A 21,245-nucleotide genomic window follows, 5' to 3' on the forward strand; every position below is an offset into this window, starting at 1 on the left:
CTTCTCTGGGTGGAGCGGGGAGTCCCTTTGAGACCCACTGCTCCGTTTGGGGAGAGCTGGGTGCGAAGGGTGGGGATCGAAAGGGAGACGGTGACCCTGAGGACATCTTCCTGGTGACAGGTGCTCCCTTCCCAACCCGCCCTCGGCAAGTACCCAAGAGCACGGAGCTGGCACGCAGGGCTCCTGCTCGGGTTGGCATGAGCACATGGGACATGAAGCAGTCCCTGGGAGCAGATGAACCGAGTCCCCGCGTGGTGGGACATGAAGCTTCCCTTCTATCGTGAGACTTGAGGTTGACCTGTCGTGATCAGAGAAACGATTTGAATTTTACTCCTGCTTTACATACGCTCCTGTGCACCCTGAGCCTGGAGAAAAGCTTGTGGGCCCCGGTGTGGTTAAGTAAACTTTTAGTTGTTTAAAGGCAGGAAGACTCGTTACTGTGCTACAGGCAGTGAGCAGAGCGGGAATTTTTTGAAATAAAACTTTAACGATGTAGGTGACTGGTATCTGTTCGAGGTGGATGTTTGGTTATAGCATCTGTAGCTGAGAATTTGCTTGCTGCCAGGAAAATGTTTGGTATAACGATGTATAATCACCCTGTGCGTGTGAACAGATCAGCTAATGCCGGAACAGCAAAATATCAGTTCATCAAATTTAGAGTGGAGAGCACGTATTAGATCATCCAGGCCATCGATCGATTTCCTGAGGGCAACGTTTCTTTTGTTCATTGTTAGACCTTTTATTAACACTCTGCTGGAGCTCGGTGTTTGTCTGAACCCGTGTGCTAATCATCACATTGTGTCCAACAGCCATTGTAGATTATGGAGATGCTGGCGGTTGGGAAAGGGCTGGGACCTGTTGCTGTGTGTCTGGTTTTTGTACGTTGCTAGATTGTTTGCAAGTTGCATAGTTTGCAGATGCTGTGAACTGAGGCAGATTAGGTATGTAAGAAGTAATCAGAAAGGCTTTTAACTTTTAAATCAATTTTATTTTCATTTTTAACAGGACAGTTCATTCTTCCAGTCGTGTATGTTAACATTTCCAAAGCTTTAGAAGACGTTATATGTAAATCCCTCATTAATTAAATCTATCCATCAGTCAAAGCCAGTTGAAAATGTAAAGAAGAAAAAAAAATTCATTTTTTCCTTTTTTTAAGGTGTATAAGTTTATATAAATGTACATAAGCCTACTAATACTTAAAGTTACTTTGATTTCCAAAATATGTCCCCCTTGCTATCTGTATTTGTTAGTAGGGATTTATAATGAAAATTTCATTGGTCTTCAATCATCATTGCTCAAATTGTAAACCTTTAAATATGGTGTTATTTTAATAGGAACATTTTGTATAGCTCACTACCCATGCTACAAGTTTTTCTTCTAAAGCCAGTTAGAATGGGTGTGTTCAGATACCTGTTTCTTTAAGTTCAGCAAGGTGATCTTATACCAGTGTGTTGTCTCTGTATGTGGTTGTATTTTTAAAGAATTTCATTCAGAAGACCAAGTCGAGACAGAGCAACCCGTTGTAGAAGTCAGATAATCAAAATCAATGCATGCACTTGAATTGTCCTGATTCAGTACTCAAAAATACCAAGATAACAAACTTCTGGTTTACTCTCACAAGCATTTGGCGTGCTTTGGATTTTACAGGAACAATAGCTTCAAATCTTAGTAATACAAGAAGAAGGAAAAATAAAAGTGCTTTGATAGCCAACCTGAAAACGTGTGAGCTGTCTTATCTTTGAATATGTATCTAGATAATATTTAAATTATGGTGAAAATGATATCATAAGGTTTATAACTTCTGAACAGTTTCATATTTAGAATGTTTGGGTCCTAATTAGAAAGGCCTTTTCAGGGGCCAGTCTACTGTACATGAAAAGTAAAATAACTTTTGCTCACGTCCAGGAAGAAAAATTATAGGATGTGTAGAAGCAGCTGTTTCAGGTTTTGTTCTTGTGATCAAAGCTTTTTTCCCTCCCTCATTATTTCTTGGTGAAAGTATGTTCAGCATGGATTTTAAACTACTCTTTAAAGAGCATCTATTCCATGCTTATTTATTGTAAAGTGTCACATAGAAATGCTATGTATGTACAGATTTAAGTCAAGTGATTATTGTTCATTGCAGCTGCAATGGCAATTAGATTTATTCATATTTTCCATATATCATCCAGTCGCCTTATATGTCCATCTTTGCCTCCTGCACTGTCCTTATCCTCACTGAAGCTTTCAGCAATGTTAAATAGAAATATATATTTGGAGTTACAATTTAGCTGAACCAGGCAAGCTGTAAATCATACATTGTTTGGAAAATTTTCACTCGTCCTGGGTGCTGAAGGGATGAACTCAGTAGGTCTCTTCTGTAATTTTAGCTGTGGGCTGTGACAATACTTAGGCAAAAACTCTCAGTGACTTGAGAAAGCCCTGTATTTTTTGGATGTAAAAATGGCCATGGCTCATCGTGCTGCTTTGAAACAAGGCAGATATTTTTCACTAATTCGGTGGGTTTAGGATCGGTTCCTGCGTCAGTGTTGTGAGCTCCAGAGCAGAAGAAAACATCTTGTCAAATGAACATATAATATCAGTATGTCATGTGTGGTTTTTTGTGTACCGGTTTCTAGCCAGCTAAGTGCAGAGTGTCAGTTCTCCCCTGCTGAGCCACTGAATGAGCTATGGGATCGGTAAATAGTACCAGATGGAAAGGGCTGGAGCCTGGAAACCTCTCTTTATTCCCTGAGTAGGTGCAGCCTGGACAGCCCAAGTAAATTCTTTTCCCCCTGCTGCCCTTCTAAAATTTCCCACTGCTGCCTGGAAAGGAACATCTGAAGGATGAGAAAATAACTTCTGTTCAGTTACTCAGTTCTAGCAGGATGTCACCGGGATTTGGGGGGGCATGGGTTTGATGTGGTTGAGAAACAGATCTTTCCAAGAAAGTCCTGTGTGAAGCAAACACAGCTGCAACAATACAGGTTACCTTTTGCAAAATGGAAGTTCGTCGACTTGCAATCTCCTGAACTTTGGCAAAGTGCTTTATGTACTTTTTGGCATGCTTGGAAACAGGACTTAAGACCAATTATCCTCTGCATCAGTGACTGGAGGGCTAGACGGGTGGCTGTCTGCCGTCCAGTCTATACAATGTCTGCTGCTGTTGGAATGAATTCCATTGGAACTATTACACAGCTGGCTGAGTTATGTAGCCCCTTATGGTAATCATTAGGACACTGTATTTAACTCAAACTTTTGGATCCCGAGTGCTCGCCAAATCCAGTGGCTAGAATCTAGGTGGCTTTTCAAACCCAGACTGCAGAACTTGGGGGTGAGGGACTGAAGTTCCTATGTCTTAAGATAGGTGTGAATATCCCCAGTCTTTCAGAGCTCCACGCACTCTGTAGTCCAGTGTACAGATTGCCTGTATAGATTCTTCTGGGACTGGAGCAGACCTGTGCATTATGAAGCTCTTTTTAACATATGCATGCACATGTATAGGTTAGTCTCTATGTTTAATTGGGGAGGCAACAAACACCTGAATCACTTCACATTTTGTATCAGAGCTCTTATCACCTTTAGGGGTTGGTCCCCCGGAGATCCAGTCTTTCTTGTCTTGTCCTCCTTCTACTGACTCCTCTGGTTCTGTCAACACCCTGTCCATTCTTGCTTGATAGCCTTTTCCTTTTAAAAGCAGGGCCTGGCACTTTTCTTCCCTTCTCATCTTGGGATTTTCCATTGCGTCAGTTCCTGAACAAGATTGTTGCCTCAGAGCTGCTAAAGGTCAGCAGTTCTGCTTGCTGCTGTGTATGACCATACAGGATGTTACCTCCACTGCAGTCTGGATGAGGCTGTTGGATGCTTGACAGTGCTTTTTCAGATATGCAGATATGATTTGTCTTTTGCCATAGAAAGGGAGTTTTAGGTACCCTGAAAACTGTAGGCAAGGTTTGTCATCTCAAAGAAAACATCAGTGTAATCATTTAACAACAGCTGCAAGTGCAAATGAAGAAATAGATTAACGTGTTATATAGAAAGATACACCCACATGTATATGAAGATACAGGCAGCTTCCTTCATAAAGCTTTCTTTTTACTTTTACTTAAAAAAAAAAAAAAAAGACTATTGATATTTGAAATGCCAGCACTTTATATTCTTAGTTCTTAAACCTTACTTCTGCATTAACCATACTACTGGCATTAACCAATCTGGGGAGTCCCCTGCTGTATCTTCATTTTTATGCTATTGCGCATACTGTGATACTTGAACACTTGCTGCATATAAATGATGTATTTTGAATTTTTTAAAACTAGACTATCAGTGTCTTGATTTTCCAGTTTGTATTGCAAAGTATTTGTTAGGATGCAATCTAAAATATGTCATGAATTCCTGTTCAGTTTTGTACATGTGTATGAGATTTTGCACTGTAAATGACAGTTCAGTGTCCTTGCATAGTGCAGGGTGATGTGAACAAAATAGAATCAGGCCTTTGCTGAGATTTAATTTCTGTCTTCCCAGCCCCCAGAACAAAGTGTAATCTATAGCATTTTGGTTAGCATCAATCTGCTGGCTGAGGAGGATTGATCTGGGTTGGTAGATTCTATTCACAGTAAGGAAACCATTAAGAACTGCACTGAGCAGCTAATACTGATACTTTTAGTTCTGAGTCTGTACTGAACAAGCTCCTCTCAATTATCAGGGGAGGGCCTATTTTCCAGAAGATGGCAATTTGCCCTTCGTGCGAGAGGTAACACAAGTGATTAAAGCACTTGCTTTCTGCGATGTTCTTTTCAAGAGCATGGGAGTCAGTTGTCTTCGTCTAAATCAAATATTAGTATTCTGTTGCATAAGTCTTCATTGCTTTTTCTGTTGTGTATGATTATTCAGTACTTCATCTTCCATTTAGTATTTCAGAGTATGTTCCAGTTTAGATAATTTTGGACTTCGGTATTTTTCTGCTCATCAGTCCCTTTCTCCATTTCCAAAACTCATCAAAGGTGGGCAGGCCTTACCTACTATCTCATCAGTGCTGCTGCTCTCAAGTCATTTGTGGGTGTCATATAAACTACACTCCTCCCATACACACACACTCCTATGAAGGTACAAAATTATATTTAGTTATCAAGATGCAAATGAGCAATCCCTTGTATAGCTTCTGAGTAGCAGTTAGGACAAAGTTGGGTGGACTACGAAGCAGGTGTCCAAATACTGTAGAAAACTTGGCTCAAAGGAACCGCTGGAGGTTCATCCTTCACATTCTAGGCACTATGAATATCTCCAGATGCTAGAATCCAAAAACTGATTTGGACCCACATGTCTATCGAACTGAAAATACTGATAAAGAGAAACAGGCCAGGTTCTCATGGCAAAGCAATCGCTGAAATTCCTGATCTCAAGTATGATTTAAGCATGTACATCTATGCTCTTAAAATGAGAAAATGAGTCACATTTGAGTCACATTTATAAAGGAGTGTATTTTCTTTGCTATGTATACTTGATAACTTTCGTACAGGGCATCTGAATGGGTTTTACTGAAATATTTAACAAGCTTAGTAAGGCATAAAATGAAATCTTAGCATAAAACTCTGCTTCAGTAACAATGTGTTTCAGATCGTACATGGAGAGGTCGTAGAGCTGATTTGTTCTGGTTTTTGAAGTGATGGAACATAGTGATTTATTGTTCTCTCAGATTATTTTTTTTAATTAAAAGTTTTAAGTTATTAGGCATTCAAGTATACAGATTTTTATGTTAGCTCAAAACTAAAAATCAGTATTTCTGTTTAGAGGATAATCGACGCCCTAGAAGAAGAAAAGCAGTTCCTGACCATGTCAATCACAGATTACCTGAAGGACTATCAAGAACTACTGCAGGTGAAAGCAGGCCTCATCCTTGAAATTGAAACCTACAGGTAAGAATTGCAGTCACGCTCAATTGTCTAACTGGAGGATAATTTAAATTGCTTTCTATAGATACGAGAAACCCATTCATCCTCTTTCCAGCATTTAAAATACAGACAGCTACTTTTAGAGTCTCAGCTCAAGACTCCTTGTATGTACTGCGGTTTGTTAAATAGAGTGAATGGACCCCTAATATCAGTTTTTAGCTCACTGTTGGCTTGTTCTGTGAGATGGGTCACTGTGCCATTCTGTGCTTGACTGTGCTGTCTGTGAAAGGAAGATAACACCCCTTCAGAAGGCTGCTAATACATGTGGAGTTGTCTGAGATCTCTGGGAAAACTGTAAGAATAGTAAAATACCGTTATTCATTACTAACACTGATAAGAATTACCAGTGGGCAGAGGTGACTGGAATTTGATCACTCGAGCAAAACTATGTCTGGTAGTAATTAATTCTATTTCTGTCCCCAGAACAACAGAGAAGCCAGTATAATCCATAGGAATCCTATTAACTTTGTACAAATACAGTGATATGTAAGAAACCTTCTTAGTCCTGGTCAAGTTAATATCAAATTGATGTGAATTGTTGGCGCAATATTTGATTACAAGCCGAGAAGCCAGTATCCCTAAATTGCAGTCAATAAAACATGAGGTAGTGTAGTGCCAACTTATATGGCACATTTCATTGTTTAAATATGTTGATTAGTGTCCACCTGCAGCACTGATGTAAATAGTGAGTTCCCCATTCTTGTTTCAGTTTCAGGATAGTGGGAAGATAACAGAAAAGTCTGTTTGATTAAATCCTGGCTTTCTCCATCCTTGGTTTGTTATGGAAACATGTTTGGATCAAGTGTGAGATATCAGCAAACATCATCTCTGCTAATGAATCTTCAGTACTGTCTCTCTCTCTAGCCACTTAATAGCTGTGGGGTTGAAAAGCCAGAGTAATTCTCCTGTCTGGAGAATCATGATGTATCAGTTGGCACATAGCATAAAAGTGATTTGGAAAGAAAAAAAAAACAACCACCCAAAACCTGTGAACTGGAGGAAGATACTACCTTATTGTAAGGATCATGGTTTTTTCTAGAACTAGCATAGTATTTTCCATAAATTTCATTGAGATATTGACATTCAAATACAGAGGTGCAATTCTTATTGAGCGAAGTAATAATTTGCAAAAATTTAATGTCAGCCTACTTTTATATTCTTTTTAAGGAGTATGCCTCAGTCGTTAGCTTGTCTATGTTGTGTGCATTATTCATTTTCAACCTGCGTAAGTAGACAGTGGTATTACCAGTTATATATGATATATGCTTCTGTGTCCTAAAGCGTTAACACTGTGTTCTAAGCGCTTAACATTGCTATGATCCAATAAGCATCTAAGTCTGGATAAAGATGGCACAGCTGAATTATGGGTGAAATGTGTAGACTAAAGCAATCCACTGATAAATATGAAATTTAATTGTAGTTGCATAACTGAAAATATGAGAAGCTTGAAAGAGTAACTTCTGAGTAGCTTTATAACAGACTAGTGAGCAAACGATGTCTGTAGTCCATCAAAGAGCAAAAACAGTCTGGTCAAGATGCCTCAAGTATTGTGTGCTATGAGGTCCAGTCCAAGGCTGGCTTCTGGACGAGATGAAAACACAAGCAGTATGTGGGACAAGTAATTTGCAGTCAATTGGTGAGCAACAGTACCTGGATTTTTGTTGGCAGAGTGGGATCCCTGTGATCCTTGAAAAGCCAGTAGTGTCTGGAGCATTACTAGCAGAAGAGAAACTGTGGAAATGGTAGCCAATTGTGATCCTTATCTGTGTGTGTTAATTCTGTTAACTTTGCTAAAACGTATGATTTTTCTAAATTTAATCCTAGCTCTGACGTTGACTTCTACTGTTGTCACTTAAACTTTCTCCCTCAGTTTATTCATCTGCAAAATGGGATTAGCACTTTTGCAACAGAAGCTTCAGAATTGCTTTGATGATTAGTATTCATGCAGAAGTAGGAATGATAATGCCCAGATATTTAGTTGTTTGGACACGTTCTTAGTTAATAAGTGAACAATCAGTGCTTCTGCTCTGTAAAACCTTGTAAGCCCATTAAATTCTGGAACTCCTCCAGAGGTCATATCACTGAGTATCTGAGCATTACTGGTTTGTCTAAGGATTCCCTGCCCTTGTTAATGAAAGGAGAACAATTCAGCATCACCTGCAGCAAGTTAAGAAGCTTCCTTAACCTGTAGGGTTTCTTCATCTCATTGTAGTGAATGCAACTTGTATCACTGATTGCCTTGGCAAGGCAGACTTCAAGTGGACAAATGAACACCTACCTACTGAAAAAGATCTACAGATGAAAACAGAGAAATGGGCTTTGCTACAGATCAGAAAACAGGCTATCTAATGCTGCTGAAAAGTGAATGTTTGATTTGTGTTTTTACATTTATGCAGTTTTACCTATTCCTCTTTTCTTTTATTCTCCCTTAAGAAAATAATGCCTTCCCTACTGTATGCCTTTATCAACACTGCTGTGGGAGGGAATCAGTGTGGATCCAGTTAGTAAGCTGTTTAGTAAGAGAATTCTGGAGTGCTCATCTATGTACTCTTTCAAATCCTGTTCCTCTCCCAGGTCTTTTTATCTGTGATAACCACAGCATGTGAGGCCAGCTTCAGTTTGTTTTCATGAAGGATGCTGGCATATACCCTTGCTTATGCATACTGCAAATGAAAGGCACCTATTCACACTTAGTTCAACATCCTGAACTTTCCACTGAGAGGTTTCCATGAGGGCCTTGCCACCTCCTCCCCTCCTGGCATTATAGGTTAAGGGTGTGGTATCTGGTCTACTTCTTTGTAGTTTCCACCCTGTATTTTCTCTTTTGTTTTACAATGCCTACAGATCCCATTTTAAAGCCAGTTCTTTCCGTTAGTCAACATTGTTCCTGGACTGGCAAGAAGGATCACTGTTGCAAGCAACACCCATCCCCAAGGACCAAGTGTACTTCCTCTCTGATTCTGCTCACCCTTCTTCCTCTGGGAGCTGAGGCTCACTCAGGAAGTGAAATATATGTCTTACGTGGCTTTATGAAGTTATACCTCATGGGAATCTTCATTCCCAATCCTTTTTCACCAGCGTTGAAGTAAACATCAAGTGTCTTGAGGTTTTGTTCTGTGTTCTTGGAACCCTGCAAAACCACAACTACTTAGGCTATGCTTAAGTTTTATTTCCAGAGAGAAGTGGTGAATTATTCACTGTATAAGACAATTTTAAAAGGAGACAGAAAATCTGCCTAGGATCAGAATTACTATCAAGCCTTTCTCCTCAGATATCACAAGCTTCTCCTCAAAGAGCAGAGGCTGCCCAGAATCTCTGCCATAGGTTAAGTAGTTTTTCTGCCCTCTCTAAAATATGTTGTTGTTGAGGGGTAAAAGATTTTACTTTGAAATCCTAGTGTCATGCAAATGTTCTGTTCTAGGTTACCACCCTGCATTTTGAAGCACTGGAGGCTATAAAGCTTTTTCCCCTCCCCCCCTTCTTTTTTTTTGGCATGGTCATTGTCAGGATCTCTTAATACACTTGTCAGGCATACTTTCCAATCTTCCTTTGGTGGGTTTCCTCCGTCAGCACTTCTTCTGACCCTTTCCATGCCTTCCTCTCAAGAAATCATCACCAGCATTAAGGCCTCCTCAGCCACTCACCGCAGCTTTTTCAGTCAGTTTCATTATTTCCTGTTTACAACTTGTACCATCCAATATGTCCTGTTCCTGTATTTGTTTTATTTTGAGAACATTGTGAGTTTTCTACACCCAGGGAATTTAACATGCAGTCAGTTACCTGCTGTTCTTCACACAGTCCTTGTCCACCCATTCTGTGATGCAAAAAAGATGTGGAGTGGCCTGTACCCCTAAAAATGCGTCCTCCATTCCACTTCCTGGAGAGGTTTTTTGTTTATAACTCCTTCCCAAATAGCCAGGATAGAGAGGATGAATTTTTACGGCCTGCTGGCTAACTGCCCCTATCTGAAATTTTGGGTTTCTGTAGTTGAAACAAAGTCATTGGTGTTGTGAATGACCATGATAACATTTGCACTGCATCCTTTTGTTCTTGGTAACTTCTCTGTCCTCACCCCAACCAGTTTATCTCATCTACCTGCTTTCATGGACTAGTTATTTCTGTTGTCATCCAGCACATTGTGGGGCTTCAGGCTGACTAGCATGTTGCTGCTAACTTTAGATAAATGACATTAATAATGACATGAGTTAAAGGTGCAGTTGGAGTATTTTCTGGCAACTTAAACTAAGGATTAACACAATGTGTGTATATGTCATTTGGGATCTGATTTCCAGGAAGTAGCTAACATGGTTATTTTTTTAGAAGAGTGCTGCTTGGAGGAATATTTTTTTATTATTACTGTGAATACTTAAGAGTTCATACAGTTGAGATTAACACTATTCTTCAGGAAGTTTAAATTAAGTTTAAAAGCAGTCCTCACCACAAAGAGGTTATAGTTTAAATGATTAGTGTTAGGAAAGGATGCAAAGGAATAGAGAAGCAAAATGACTTGTATAAATTGAAGCTATGGTCAAGCTGAGGAACATAACCTGAGTTTGCTGGCTTCCAAGCCAGTGCTCAGTACATTACACTACAGTTTCTCATGCTAGTTTATTAAGCCAAAGTCAGTTTAACATTTTCTTGTTTATCTGATGCTTGAGGACATAGATATTATGAACTGTGTACAGTAAAACACTGATTCACTGTCCAGTTTTATAGAGGTTTCATGAAGCTTTGCCTTTCATTTTCAAATACAACACATTTTCAGTAGTAGTATTTCAGATGCAGCTTTTCCGTGTGCTGTTGCCCTTTGCCATATACAGTTACCTCTTGGAACTTATTTTTAGTGACTTCATACGTTGCTGCAGCAACTGAACAACTGTTGTTTTAAGAGCAGCCAGAAATCCTTAGTCAAACTACCCACATTCCTAGTTTCCTTCGTCATGGTTAACACTTTCGTTGCCAGCTCCTTGATATGTTTCTGCAATGTCACCACCAGCTTCTCTAGAGCCTGTCTATCACAGCAATTTGTTTGGCACTCACTAGCTTCCTCAGATCAGATGTTTGGTCTTGGGAACATTCTCTATATGTGTTGAAGCCATCTAATTCCCATAAAGCCTCTCTTAACGTGGAGGAAGATAAATGGCTTTTACTTTGGTTTTTTGACTAACAAAATAGGAGTAAAGATGTCCATCTGAGCCTGTTTTAAGGGGGAAAGTGACCTGTGAATATGTTGGCTTTTCTTCTGAATCTAGGCAAATCCATGATTACAAAGAAAACCTTACTAATGATATTTTGCTGATGTAGCATTGTCCTACTAATCTAGAGGCAGTCAGAAATCAAAAGCAGCATAAAATGTCTAAAGGGATCAATCATGTGAAGTGTGAAATATATAGGTGACATTTAAAATGTCTGCTTTGTTAATTTTGACAGAAATGCCCAGCAAATGTGTTTATACCACAATCCTAAATTGCTTTCAACTCCCTGCCTAGAGAGTCAGAAGCCTTGGCTATCATAATCCTCCAGCCTTGCTCTTGACAACTTTCGTGCTGCAGCTGTATGTTATCAGTGCAAAACATCTGGCATTTCCAAAACTGGAAATGATGAAACGGGTACCTCACTAGTAGAAGTGAATATAAAAACACCAAAGTTACCGTACTGATTATAGCATTCCATTGCATATTGAAAGAACCTGCCATAGAATTTCTAGGCTGTTGCAAAATGCTGCAGTTGAGCACTTTTTTGAGGGATAACACAGCTTGTGGCCCTGCAAAAATAAAAAAGGGACAAACTGTTTTTTTTTTTTCTTTTTTGAAAAATGGCTGGACATATTTTATGTCAGACAGTACAAGCATATACACAGCAGGAGGGAAGGAAAGCTCACAAAGATTTCCAGAGAATTTATCAGGAATTTTGAGACTCAGTCTTACTGGATAACCATCTCTAAAACTTCTAGGACTAAATAAGATCACCCTAATATCTACTTTTTGTATTTGGTACATGGAGGAAGCCAACAATTTTGTTTTATTTTTTTAGAGCAGTTGAGTAATTCTAGAGAATGCACTTAGTCTTCCCTCCCCGAGAGGACAAAAGTATGCTGTGTGCCTATTTGAATATTCTTAATGTAGCGCCATTACTCCTGACAATGTTTTGCCCCTCAGTTGTGCTAATCTCTGTAGGAAATGTACCTCTGGAGTATATTCCACCACCGTAGAAAGGAGAAAATGTAGGGTAGTAACTTTATGCAGGAATAGAACAAGATTGTGGCTGTTGTCAGATGGGTCTTGAGGGAGTGTGGTCCTTGTACGTGCATGCTGTATAGGGAACAAAGTTTGGCATAAAGGAAGGATAGCCACTGTTTTCAAGCAATCAGCTGGGTATAATGTCTCCAAGAAGAGAGCTAATGTGTGTCACCAGCATAGAAGAGGGAACTCAGAGTCTCCATTCTGTGCGTCAGCACACCAGGAATAGGTAGCACACAAAATTATGAAGCAGATTATCAACCGTTGTTGCCTGCTTCTGCTATTTGCTTGTAGTGATATAATTTCCTAATGTAAAGGTAAGCAAATTGTTGTCCTGTCCATTTCTGATCAATAGCTGCTGAGCTTACATGATGTGTTGGTTGGTCAACAAGAGGAAGCCTTAACCACGAGGTCAAGTCCTGTGGAAGTGCTGGCTTCCTGGAACTATGGAAGCTATTAGAGAATCACTGCAAAAAAGAATGAATGGAAGGCTGAGGAACAGAGGGGACAGAGATGTCATTAAAAGAAACCAAGCAGTTCCTGTCACAAAGAATTTTCCTAGTCTTTTGTTGTAAAATATGTTGTGTTGATTTCTGACTGAATAGGAACTAAGAATAGTTACTTTAACATACTTTCCTTCAATTTTCATTTGAAAAGGATAGAACTTACAAATCCTGGCTGTAACAGTTCCCTCATATATCACACTGCAACAACACCTTTAGTACTATATTACGAGCAGGAAAGCTGCTGACTATTTGCTTGCAAATATTTTTTTCATTTTTGCCTTTTTTTATAAAACATCTCCATGTATTTCTCTGAGAAAGCTTTACTGAGTATCTGTTAAGTTTTGCGTGGCTTTTTCTCCTAACTCTGTTATAAGATCATTATTCTGAAAAATTTGCTAGCTTGGATGATTCCATAGTGGAAATCAGTGGATCTTGTCCATGTCAGGAAGCAGTATATTGGCTAATGTGGAAGATTTGATCTAAAACTGTACTGTGTCTGCTGCTGTCACCTACTGTAAGATTATTGCATGGTTCTCACGAACTGGACTCTGCAAACTAAGAGTCTGGAAGATGCTAAGTATTTCTCATTCCCAGTAATAAAAATATGGGGTGTGAAAAACACTCAGGATCTGACCCAACTGCAGGGTAATTGTTTCAGTTTCTAAGACTTATAAATGTTAAATATTATGATTATTATTCCCAATATTTTAATGGAATTCCTTTTTATGTGTTTTGCAGGGCTTTGTTAGAAGGGGAGAGCAACCAGTGGATTATTACATGGAGAGATCAGCATACAGGGAAATTGCCTCAAGGTAAAAAATGAGTATTAAAAAATCAATGTTGAATGAAATTAAATATAACTGGAAACAATTGTGTTATAGTATTCCTGAAGAATACTTTTTATGAGTGTATTGCAAAGTGAATATTGAATTGGTTTTGAGTGTTAGTATTTTAAATCAACATAGTGCTATTCTATATGAGATAATTTATAAAATCATGACTCAAGTGGAGAAGGTAAGTAGGGAGTGAAGTTTCGTAGCTCTAATAGTGCAATAACTTTTGGATGCCCATAAGTCTTAAGAGAGTTTTGAAGTATAAAGCAAGAGGTATTTAACAAAACATGTAGTTAAAACCATGGAATTCATCATCATGAGGCATTGTGAGTGTTTATGTGGGCTTAAAAAGAAATTTTAGCAGAGTAATGAAAGAAAAATCAAAGACTAACTAAACATAAAGATACCATTTCTATCGTAGGAGCTGTAAATCTCTGGAAGCTGTGAGAGTATACCAGGGAAGTATCACTATTTACTTGCCCTGTTCTTATACTCTTCCCTATGTATCTACTGTTGGTCACTGTAAACAGGATAATAGATAAGATGGATCTTCGATCTGACTGCTATGGCCATTGTTATTAATAACAGAGTTAGTCTTGATAATACTGCTGAGTTTAACAATGTGTGGTCTTAAAATCATCAGACTATCATAGACAGTAGACTCAGAAGAGATTTGAAGGCTGTGTCTGTAGTAGTAAATTAAACAGACTAGGGCCTAGGCTGAAACGCTCACATGGAATTGCCTATGCTGCGAAACTGTTAGCGCTGTCCCTGGTACAGTTTAGATCTGGACTAGCCAGTACTTTTGCAGACAATGCTCAGGCATATTCAGTGGTTACCACAGACCAGGGAACACTACCAAAAGTCAGAGGAGATGTGGCTAGCTTTTTAGGAGTAGGAGGTTTGAGTTGTGCAGTGCTGGTTGGTCTTAGAGCCAGGCAATGATTCCTGGTATGTTTTATTAAATTGTAAAGATACAGGCTAAAAGGTTCTTTATTTTTCTACCTTGTTGTATCTTGTGGCTGTGAAGGGTTGTAGTTGTGTTTTCAATTTCCAGTATGTGGTGGCAGGTATGCCATTAATTCTCAATAGGAACTGAGAAACTTCAGGCCACTTTGACTAATGAAGAAAAAAACCCAAGCCTAGGATATTAGCATACATTATTTACTAAGAAGTTGTAAATGTAAATGAACATTAATATAAATACGAAAGGTGTAATTCTTAAGTAAATGCCATAATACCCAGTAGCTCACAACAGGTAAAATTAGCAAGAACTTGCAACTTAGTAAAAAGCTTTGCTTTCAGTTTTAATATAATTTATGCATAGACTTAATTATCATGCAAACCCTACAGGAATCCCTTTACAAATCTCCATTGAAAATGCAGCCATTATTTCTTTCAACAATTTAGTATAAAATCTTCTAGTTCATGCCCCTATTTTATATTATTTTAGATACAAGCCATTATTTTAATGTTTGGTTAACTATGCTCTTTTTGCAGATATTATAAACACTTCATATAACTACACTGATATTTACGCTAACTACCAAGAAAGAAATAGAAATAAAGCCTCACCAGCTATCAGGATCACTGATACAAGACATAGAATGCCAGTGACAAATACTAGCAGTTCTGCACGTTATTCAGCTCGATCAACACAGGCTGGATCACAGACAACAGCTAGTGGAAGAGCTTTTGGAAGAGATGTATTTGGTTCAGTGTATCGCCCTTCAACAACTGTTACAAAGGATGAAAGGATTGTAACAGACCACAAAGAATTAAGAACATTTACTCCAGCTTACAGTAGCTGGAAAAACACTGAAATGCAGCAAAAGACAATTCCAGAAAGAAAGAAGACAGAAGTTACAACTTCATCCACATTATCTTTTTCAAAAGAATCAGCACATGCTGAAAGATCAGAAAAGGACCATAAACGTGACACAAAGCCAGGGATTTCTGAAAATATAAGAACAAAACCAAGCTTCACTAGATTTCCGACTTATGAGCTGAATACCAATTTAAAACCATCTAAATATGAAGAAACCATGACTGAAACTCAGACCACACTAAAAGAAAAAAGAGGAGGCAGCAAACCAACTGAAGAGAAAAAATCTCTGCTGAAAGAAAAAGATAAGCTAGAGAAACAAACAAAGGAGGAGAAAAAGAAAACAGATGAGAAACCTTTTATAGAAGAAAGAAGTGTTGATTTTGGAAGGAAGCCTGAGCAGAAAAAATATATCCATGAGGAAGTCATTAACCAGAAGTTAACAGGGAGTGATATTTCTAATGCAAGAACTTTGAAAAGCAAATCAACCAAAAAAGATACAAATGTGACCTTGGAGTCAAGAAGCAAAGAAGTCATTGAGATACCTATCAGTCTTGAAATGCCTGCTCCCGACAAAGAATCTCAGAGTAATAAAGAAATAAGGTTACAAGGTTTTAAAACTTCCATAGGAAGAGAAAGAGATGACCATGTAACTAAGCCTGCTGAAATTCAGAAAGTGAGTATTTCAGAAGCAGAATCCAGTCTGAAAGATCACGAGCGAATTAGTGACAGAAGTCATAAAATGGGAACTCTGTCAACTGAAAATATAGCAGAGAATATTGTTGCTGACATTCTTAAAAGTTTTACACAGTCTTCTAGTTCACAAATATCAACAGACACGAAAGTGACCTATTTTAATAAGAAAGAACACCCAGATGATGGGAAAATGAAGACTGAGATCACAGTGCAATCTCAAGTTCAAGAAAACATAGATATTTCTGATGAAGCTGGCATAGGAGGTCTATCAAACCAGGATGTTAGAAGAGTGGTTCGAGATGGTGTTGAAGGAACTCCTTCCAAAGAGGAGATAGAAGATATAGTACATCATGGCCTGAAAGGAAATGAGGGCAGAAAGAACATGTCTGTTAATGTTGAGATTGTAGAGGAGCCACTAGATTATGTTACTGATGAAAGGACTGATTTTTCAACACCTTTTGAAGTAGAGGAAGTGGAAGATACATTCCCTGAGAGAGAGAGGCATTATGGTGATGAAGAGGAACAAAACATAACTTTCACGTATGAAGATGTTAAAAAGAAGAAACAACGCCATGAGAGTTTCACTCATGTGGAAGAAGTAACTGAGGAAGATGACTCACCTATTGAACAAAAATATTTTGTATCTGTTCCTGATGATCATCCTATTATTAATGAAAAACATGATGACTCAGTATATGGGCAAATTCATATAGAAGAAGAATCAACTATTAAATATTCTTGGCAAGATGAATTTTTGCAAGGCACACAAAGTAAGAGAGATGAAGGTGTAAGCTCTCCAGAAGAAACATACCAAGTGGTAGGGCAGGAAGCAAGTGCCCATATTTTAAAAGAGCATCCCAAAGCTGAAACATCCCATGTTGAATCCATTGTTATTGAAAAAGAAATTAAAATTCCCCATGAGTTTCAGGCTTCAATAAAAGGGATTTTATCAAAGGAAACAAAGGACCCTAAACATCAATTGAAGGAAGCGTTGGAGCAGTTAGAGGGCAGTCTCCCAGAAAGTGTGAAAGAGGAGCTGTCTGCATTAACAAAAGAAAATCAAGCTGACTCTAGTAGCTTAGAATTTGATATCAAAAAAGTTGATCAAACGGAGGAGGGTGGCTTGGTGACAATTGTTGCTGAAGTCAATCTGTCACAGACCCTTAATACTGATGAATTCGATGTAGCTCAGCTTGATGAAGTAATTGCAAGTGAGAAGGAGAAGGCAACATTGCACTCCCTGAAAAAAGAGAGCTTGGAGAGAGTTGTTGATGGTAGAAGCAATATAGAAGTAGATGTTTCTTCCCACAATGATAAATACACTCGTTTGGCTGATCAAGAAATCTATAACTCATCCACAATGAGGAGGAGTGGTGGCGCAGGGTATCATACCACTGAAAAAGTTATTTATGACGGCTCGGTTTTGGAAACTGCAGATTTTGGAGAAGTCTCTCACTCGCCACAATCAACTGATGAGACCAAATCCATAAGGCACATTAAGGTTGGTCCAGCAGAAGTTCAGAGATTTGAGCAGATCGTGTATGAACGGCCTGGTTCTGAAACGCTGGAGCTCAGTGCTACAGAAGATCTTGTTCAGACAGAAGGATCATCAGAGTTTAGCCGATCTGTGAAGCATTTTAAACTGGGTCCTAAAGAAATCCAAACCACAGAAGAAGTAATTTATACAGGCCCTATTACTACAACTATAGAAGAGATTGATTCTGGAAATCTTTCCCAGAAGTTTTCAACAGACTTCAACAGGTCCACAAGACATGTCACAGTAGGATCAAGGCAAGTAACTGAAGAAGCCTCTTTTGAAGGGCCTATTTCAGACTCTCTGGAGCTCAACAGCTCGGGTAACCTTTCTCAGACAGAAGGGTCTGTGGATGTCAGCAGATCAATAAGGCACTTCAGATTAGGTCCGAAAGAATTTCATACTGAGCAAGTTATCTTTGAAGGACCGATCTCTGGTAAAGTGGAGGTCAGTGACACTAGAGACTTCTCACAGACAGAAAGTTCAGTCAGACACATTCAGCTGGGTCCCCAAGAGTTTACGACAGCTGAAAAAGTCATCTACCAGGGGCCTGTCTCTGAGCACACAGAAATCAGTGAACTGGAAGACGAGACGCTTTCAGAAGGCTCAGTAAAGCGTGTTAGACTAGGTCAAGTGGGAGTTAAAACCAGTGAACAAATCATATATCAGGGCTCCCTTTCTGAAACTCCAGAGCTCATTAACAAAGAAGGATATCTTTCAGAGAATGAAGGAAGCTCAGATATCAATAGATCTTTCAGGCACATTAAAATAAGTCCTGTAGAAACTCATGCTGAGCAAATAATCTTTACAAGACCTATTTCTGAAACACTGGAAGATCTTTCACAAACAGAAGAGTCACCTGAGAGCAGTAGGTCTGTAAAGCATATTAAAGTAGGATCGAAGGAAACATCTTTTACTTTTCAAATGGATGTTTCCAATATGGGTGGAATATCTACAGTAAAAAGTGGAGAACAGCAAGCAACAATGCTCATACCCAACAAGCAAGACCCTTCTGTTAGTCAGTCACAGACTGTAGTTGAAAGTGACCAGATTGTAGAAAACGAAAATAAAAGAAGAGGCTATGTTCTCTCCAGTTTTTCTCAAGATCATGGTGAAAAGGTAGAAAAGTCATTTTTTGATAAAACTGCACAGTTGCAAAGAATGGTAGACCAAAGGTCAGTTATTTCTGATGAAAAGAAAGTCGCTCTTCTGTATCTGGACCATGAGGAGGAAGATGATGATGATAATGGACAGTGGTTCTGAAGGGACTCTTTAATAAAGTCCACTTAGTAATTTGTTTATACATGCTTTCGATTATCCTTTTTTTTTTTAAAAAGAGGAAAAAAGGGATGGGGAAACACTCAAACTATTTGCATTATTAATAGTGGACTGAGAAGTATTGAATCTAAGCCTGCACCTGTTCAGCACACTTTTTACTTTATTGGAAATTTTATTTTTGGGAGAAATCATGCTATTAATATGTTTTTCCTCAGAGACCTGTGTCCAATAACTTCAGATTTTTCCACCCATAGGGACAGGAATTTCCTACTGGGGAATTCAAAGGATTATATTTTTTGTTTGGTTTATAGCAGGTCAATTAATAAGTGTGTGCTTGAATAGGACTTTTCCTTTTTTTTTTTTTTTTTAAATACTGTATTGTACTTGGTTACTAAAATATTCAGCAAGTCTATTTAAATCTCAAGCTACTAACCACAAATATAACAGAATATAAGACTAGTGAGAGTGGTAGGTAGCTGATTTTCAGTTCCATTTCTGTATACTTATATGCAATACCTAATGAAAACATTTTAAGATACAGTTATTATAGCTATAAAAAATAAATACAATTCTGTAGGATCAAACTAAGCATAGCAAGAATTGACAAAAATGGTATTATTTGTATAGCTAGAATGCAGTGCAAAAAAGAAAGAGGTAACACTGAAGCAAGAATTTCTCACAGTATTCCTAATGAGAAATACTGATTTTTATGGTTAGACAGTCGTACATTTAATATCTTTAAAAAGAAAACAAATTTTAAAAATAGGCTGGATAGTATTTCCACTGAAGTAAGGAGAACTCTTACAGCTTCAGTGGCTATGCACGTTAATAACATCAACTTATTTTGCAGTATATGGGTTGCCTTGATACTAGGTATTGCTAAAGGTAAGTGTGAAGTGTCAAACACTATTACATAATGCCTAATTTCTTAACACAGTGAAATTAGCTAATGTGTTCTGTTCTAAAGAAAACTTGTAAAAATGGCACTGATGACACTCATGATTATTGTGTGTCAAGTCATTTCCAGATAATTCTTTTTTTGTTTACAAATGAGAAGATGCCCTTTCCAATTACTAGCCCTGCAAACCCAACCTGAGATTTGAATTTTCCTCTTTTTTCCTTCTTTTTTTCTGGTTGTAGCGTTTGCCTCAGGCCAAAGTGGGTTTCTACTTAAATAATTTGAAAATAAGCTAATTTCACTTGGATTGCACATTAGTTAAATGAAAGACGTAATTTAACTTTACAATTATAATTCAGTGATTTCAAAGTCCAGAGCAGAAGCCAGCACCACTAACTGTACTAAACTGTGCAGTGCTAGCAGAAGCAAAAATAGCAGCCAAAATACTTTTGTCACTGGGGTAAGAAAAAATACCATCCTGGACACGTAGGAGAAATAAGATACACAAATGAGAAGCTGCTATTTTTACATGCACACACACATATGCACATTCACTCACTCACTCTCACACCTTCTCTGCAGAGTAGAAACACACCTGTATCCGGACAGCTATGTTGTGCCAGTCCGGTGGTTGCTGACTCAGAATTTTTTTCCTATGGTTATGTAAGCATAGTTTTGTGTGTGCTAATCCATATTAGAATCCAGTTAAACTATCCTAGTCTGGCATGGCTAGTCACTTTTGAGATTCCTTAATATTAACAAAAGCTAGATTTTTTCGAAATTGACTGCTACTTTATAATATGAATGTAAATGCAAACCTAAAGAGAAGCTCCATGCTGACTGACATATCACGCTGTTTCAGATACGGGACAGTTTAATTGTTGTGTGCCTTAGTTACTAAGTTTGAAACTGTACAAAGCTATTAATGTTCCAAAGATTAACTCATGAGGTTTGTCTGCACTGCAAAATTTTCTGAACATTTTCCTCATTTTGTATAAGTGTGAGTACCAGTGTACTCGGGATTGGGTATTTTTCGATCATGTGCTATGAAATCATTTGTTGAAATTGGAAGTGTAACCAACAGCTGGAAAATGAATAGGAAACTGAGTTGTGTGGAAGCACTAAAGGCATGTATGCTAAGCTTATTTATACTGTTCACTGTGTAATGGATAATATTTTTTCAAAATTATTCATATGTGCTCAAAAAAGATCTTGTGCTTCCATTTATAAATAGGGTGTTATTAATTGTAATACTTCTAATACCATCCTCTACTTTTGTTTCCTTAGCTGACCCTATGATTTTAAAGATGGTAACATCTCTGTGTTTATTTTAATAATCGTGTATAAGCCAGAATTTTCCAGCCAGATGCCTAACTGCAAGCAATCAGATTCTGTACTTCAAGTATTAAATAACTGCATAAAGGAAGAAGTCAGGTCTGTAATAAGCATCAGAGTTAAAAAAAAAAAAAATCAGTGTTAGTTTTCTCGAACTTTTATTCTGAGCTGAAA

The 21,245-nt window shown here is 38.2% G+C and overlaps 1 protein-coding gene across 1 annotated transcript; it reads left to right on the plus strand.

Annotated features, from left to right (window-relative positions):
- Positions 1-5,766: 5,766 nt before the first annotated feature.
- On the plus strand, positions 5,767-18,823 carry SYNM (synemin, intermediate filament protein; the record flags this gene model as incomplete). Its single annotated transcript, XM_009576077.1, has 3 exons — positions 5,767-5,891; positions 13,411-13,484; positions 15,006-18,823. Coding segments are annotated over 3 exons (4,017 nt in total), but the record flags the coding sequence as incomplete, so codon positions are not given.
- Between the last annotated feature and the right edge of the window lie 2,422 nt (positions 18,824-21,245).

The sequence above is a fragment of the Fulmarus glacialis genome, unplaced genomic scaffold (genome assembly GCF_000690835.1).
Source record: "Fulmarus glacialis isolate BGI_N327 unplaced genomic scaffold, ASM69083v1 scaffold9534, whole genome shotgun sequence".
NCBI lineage: Eukaryota > Metazoa > Chordata > Aves > Procellariiformes > Procellariidae > Fulmarus > Fulmarus glacialis.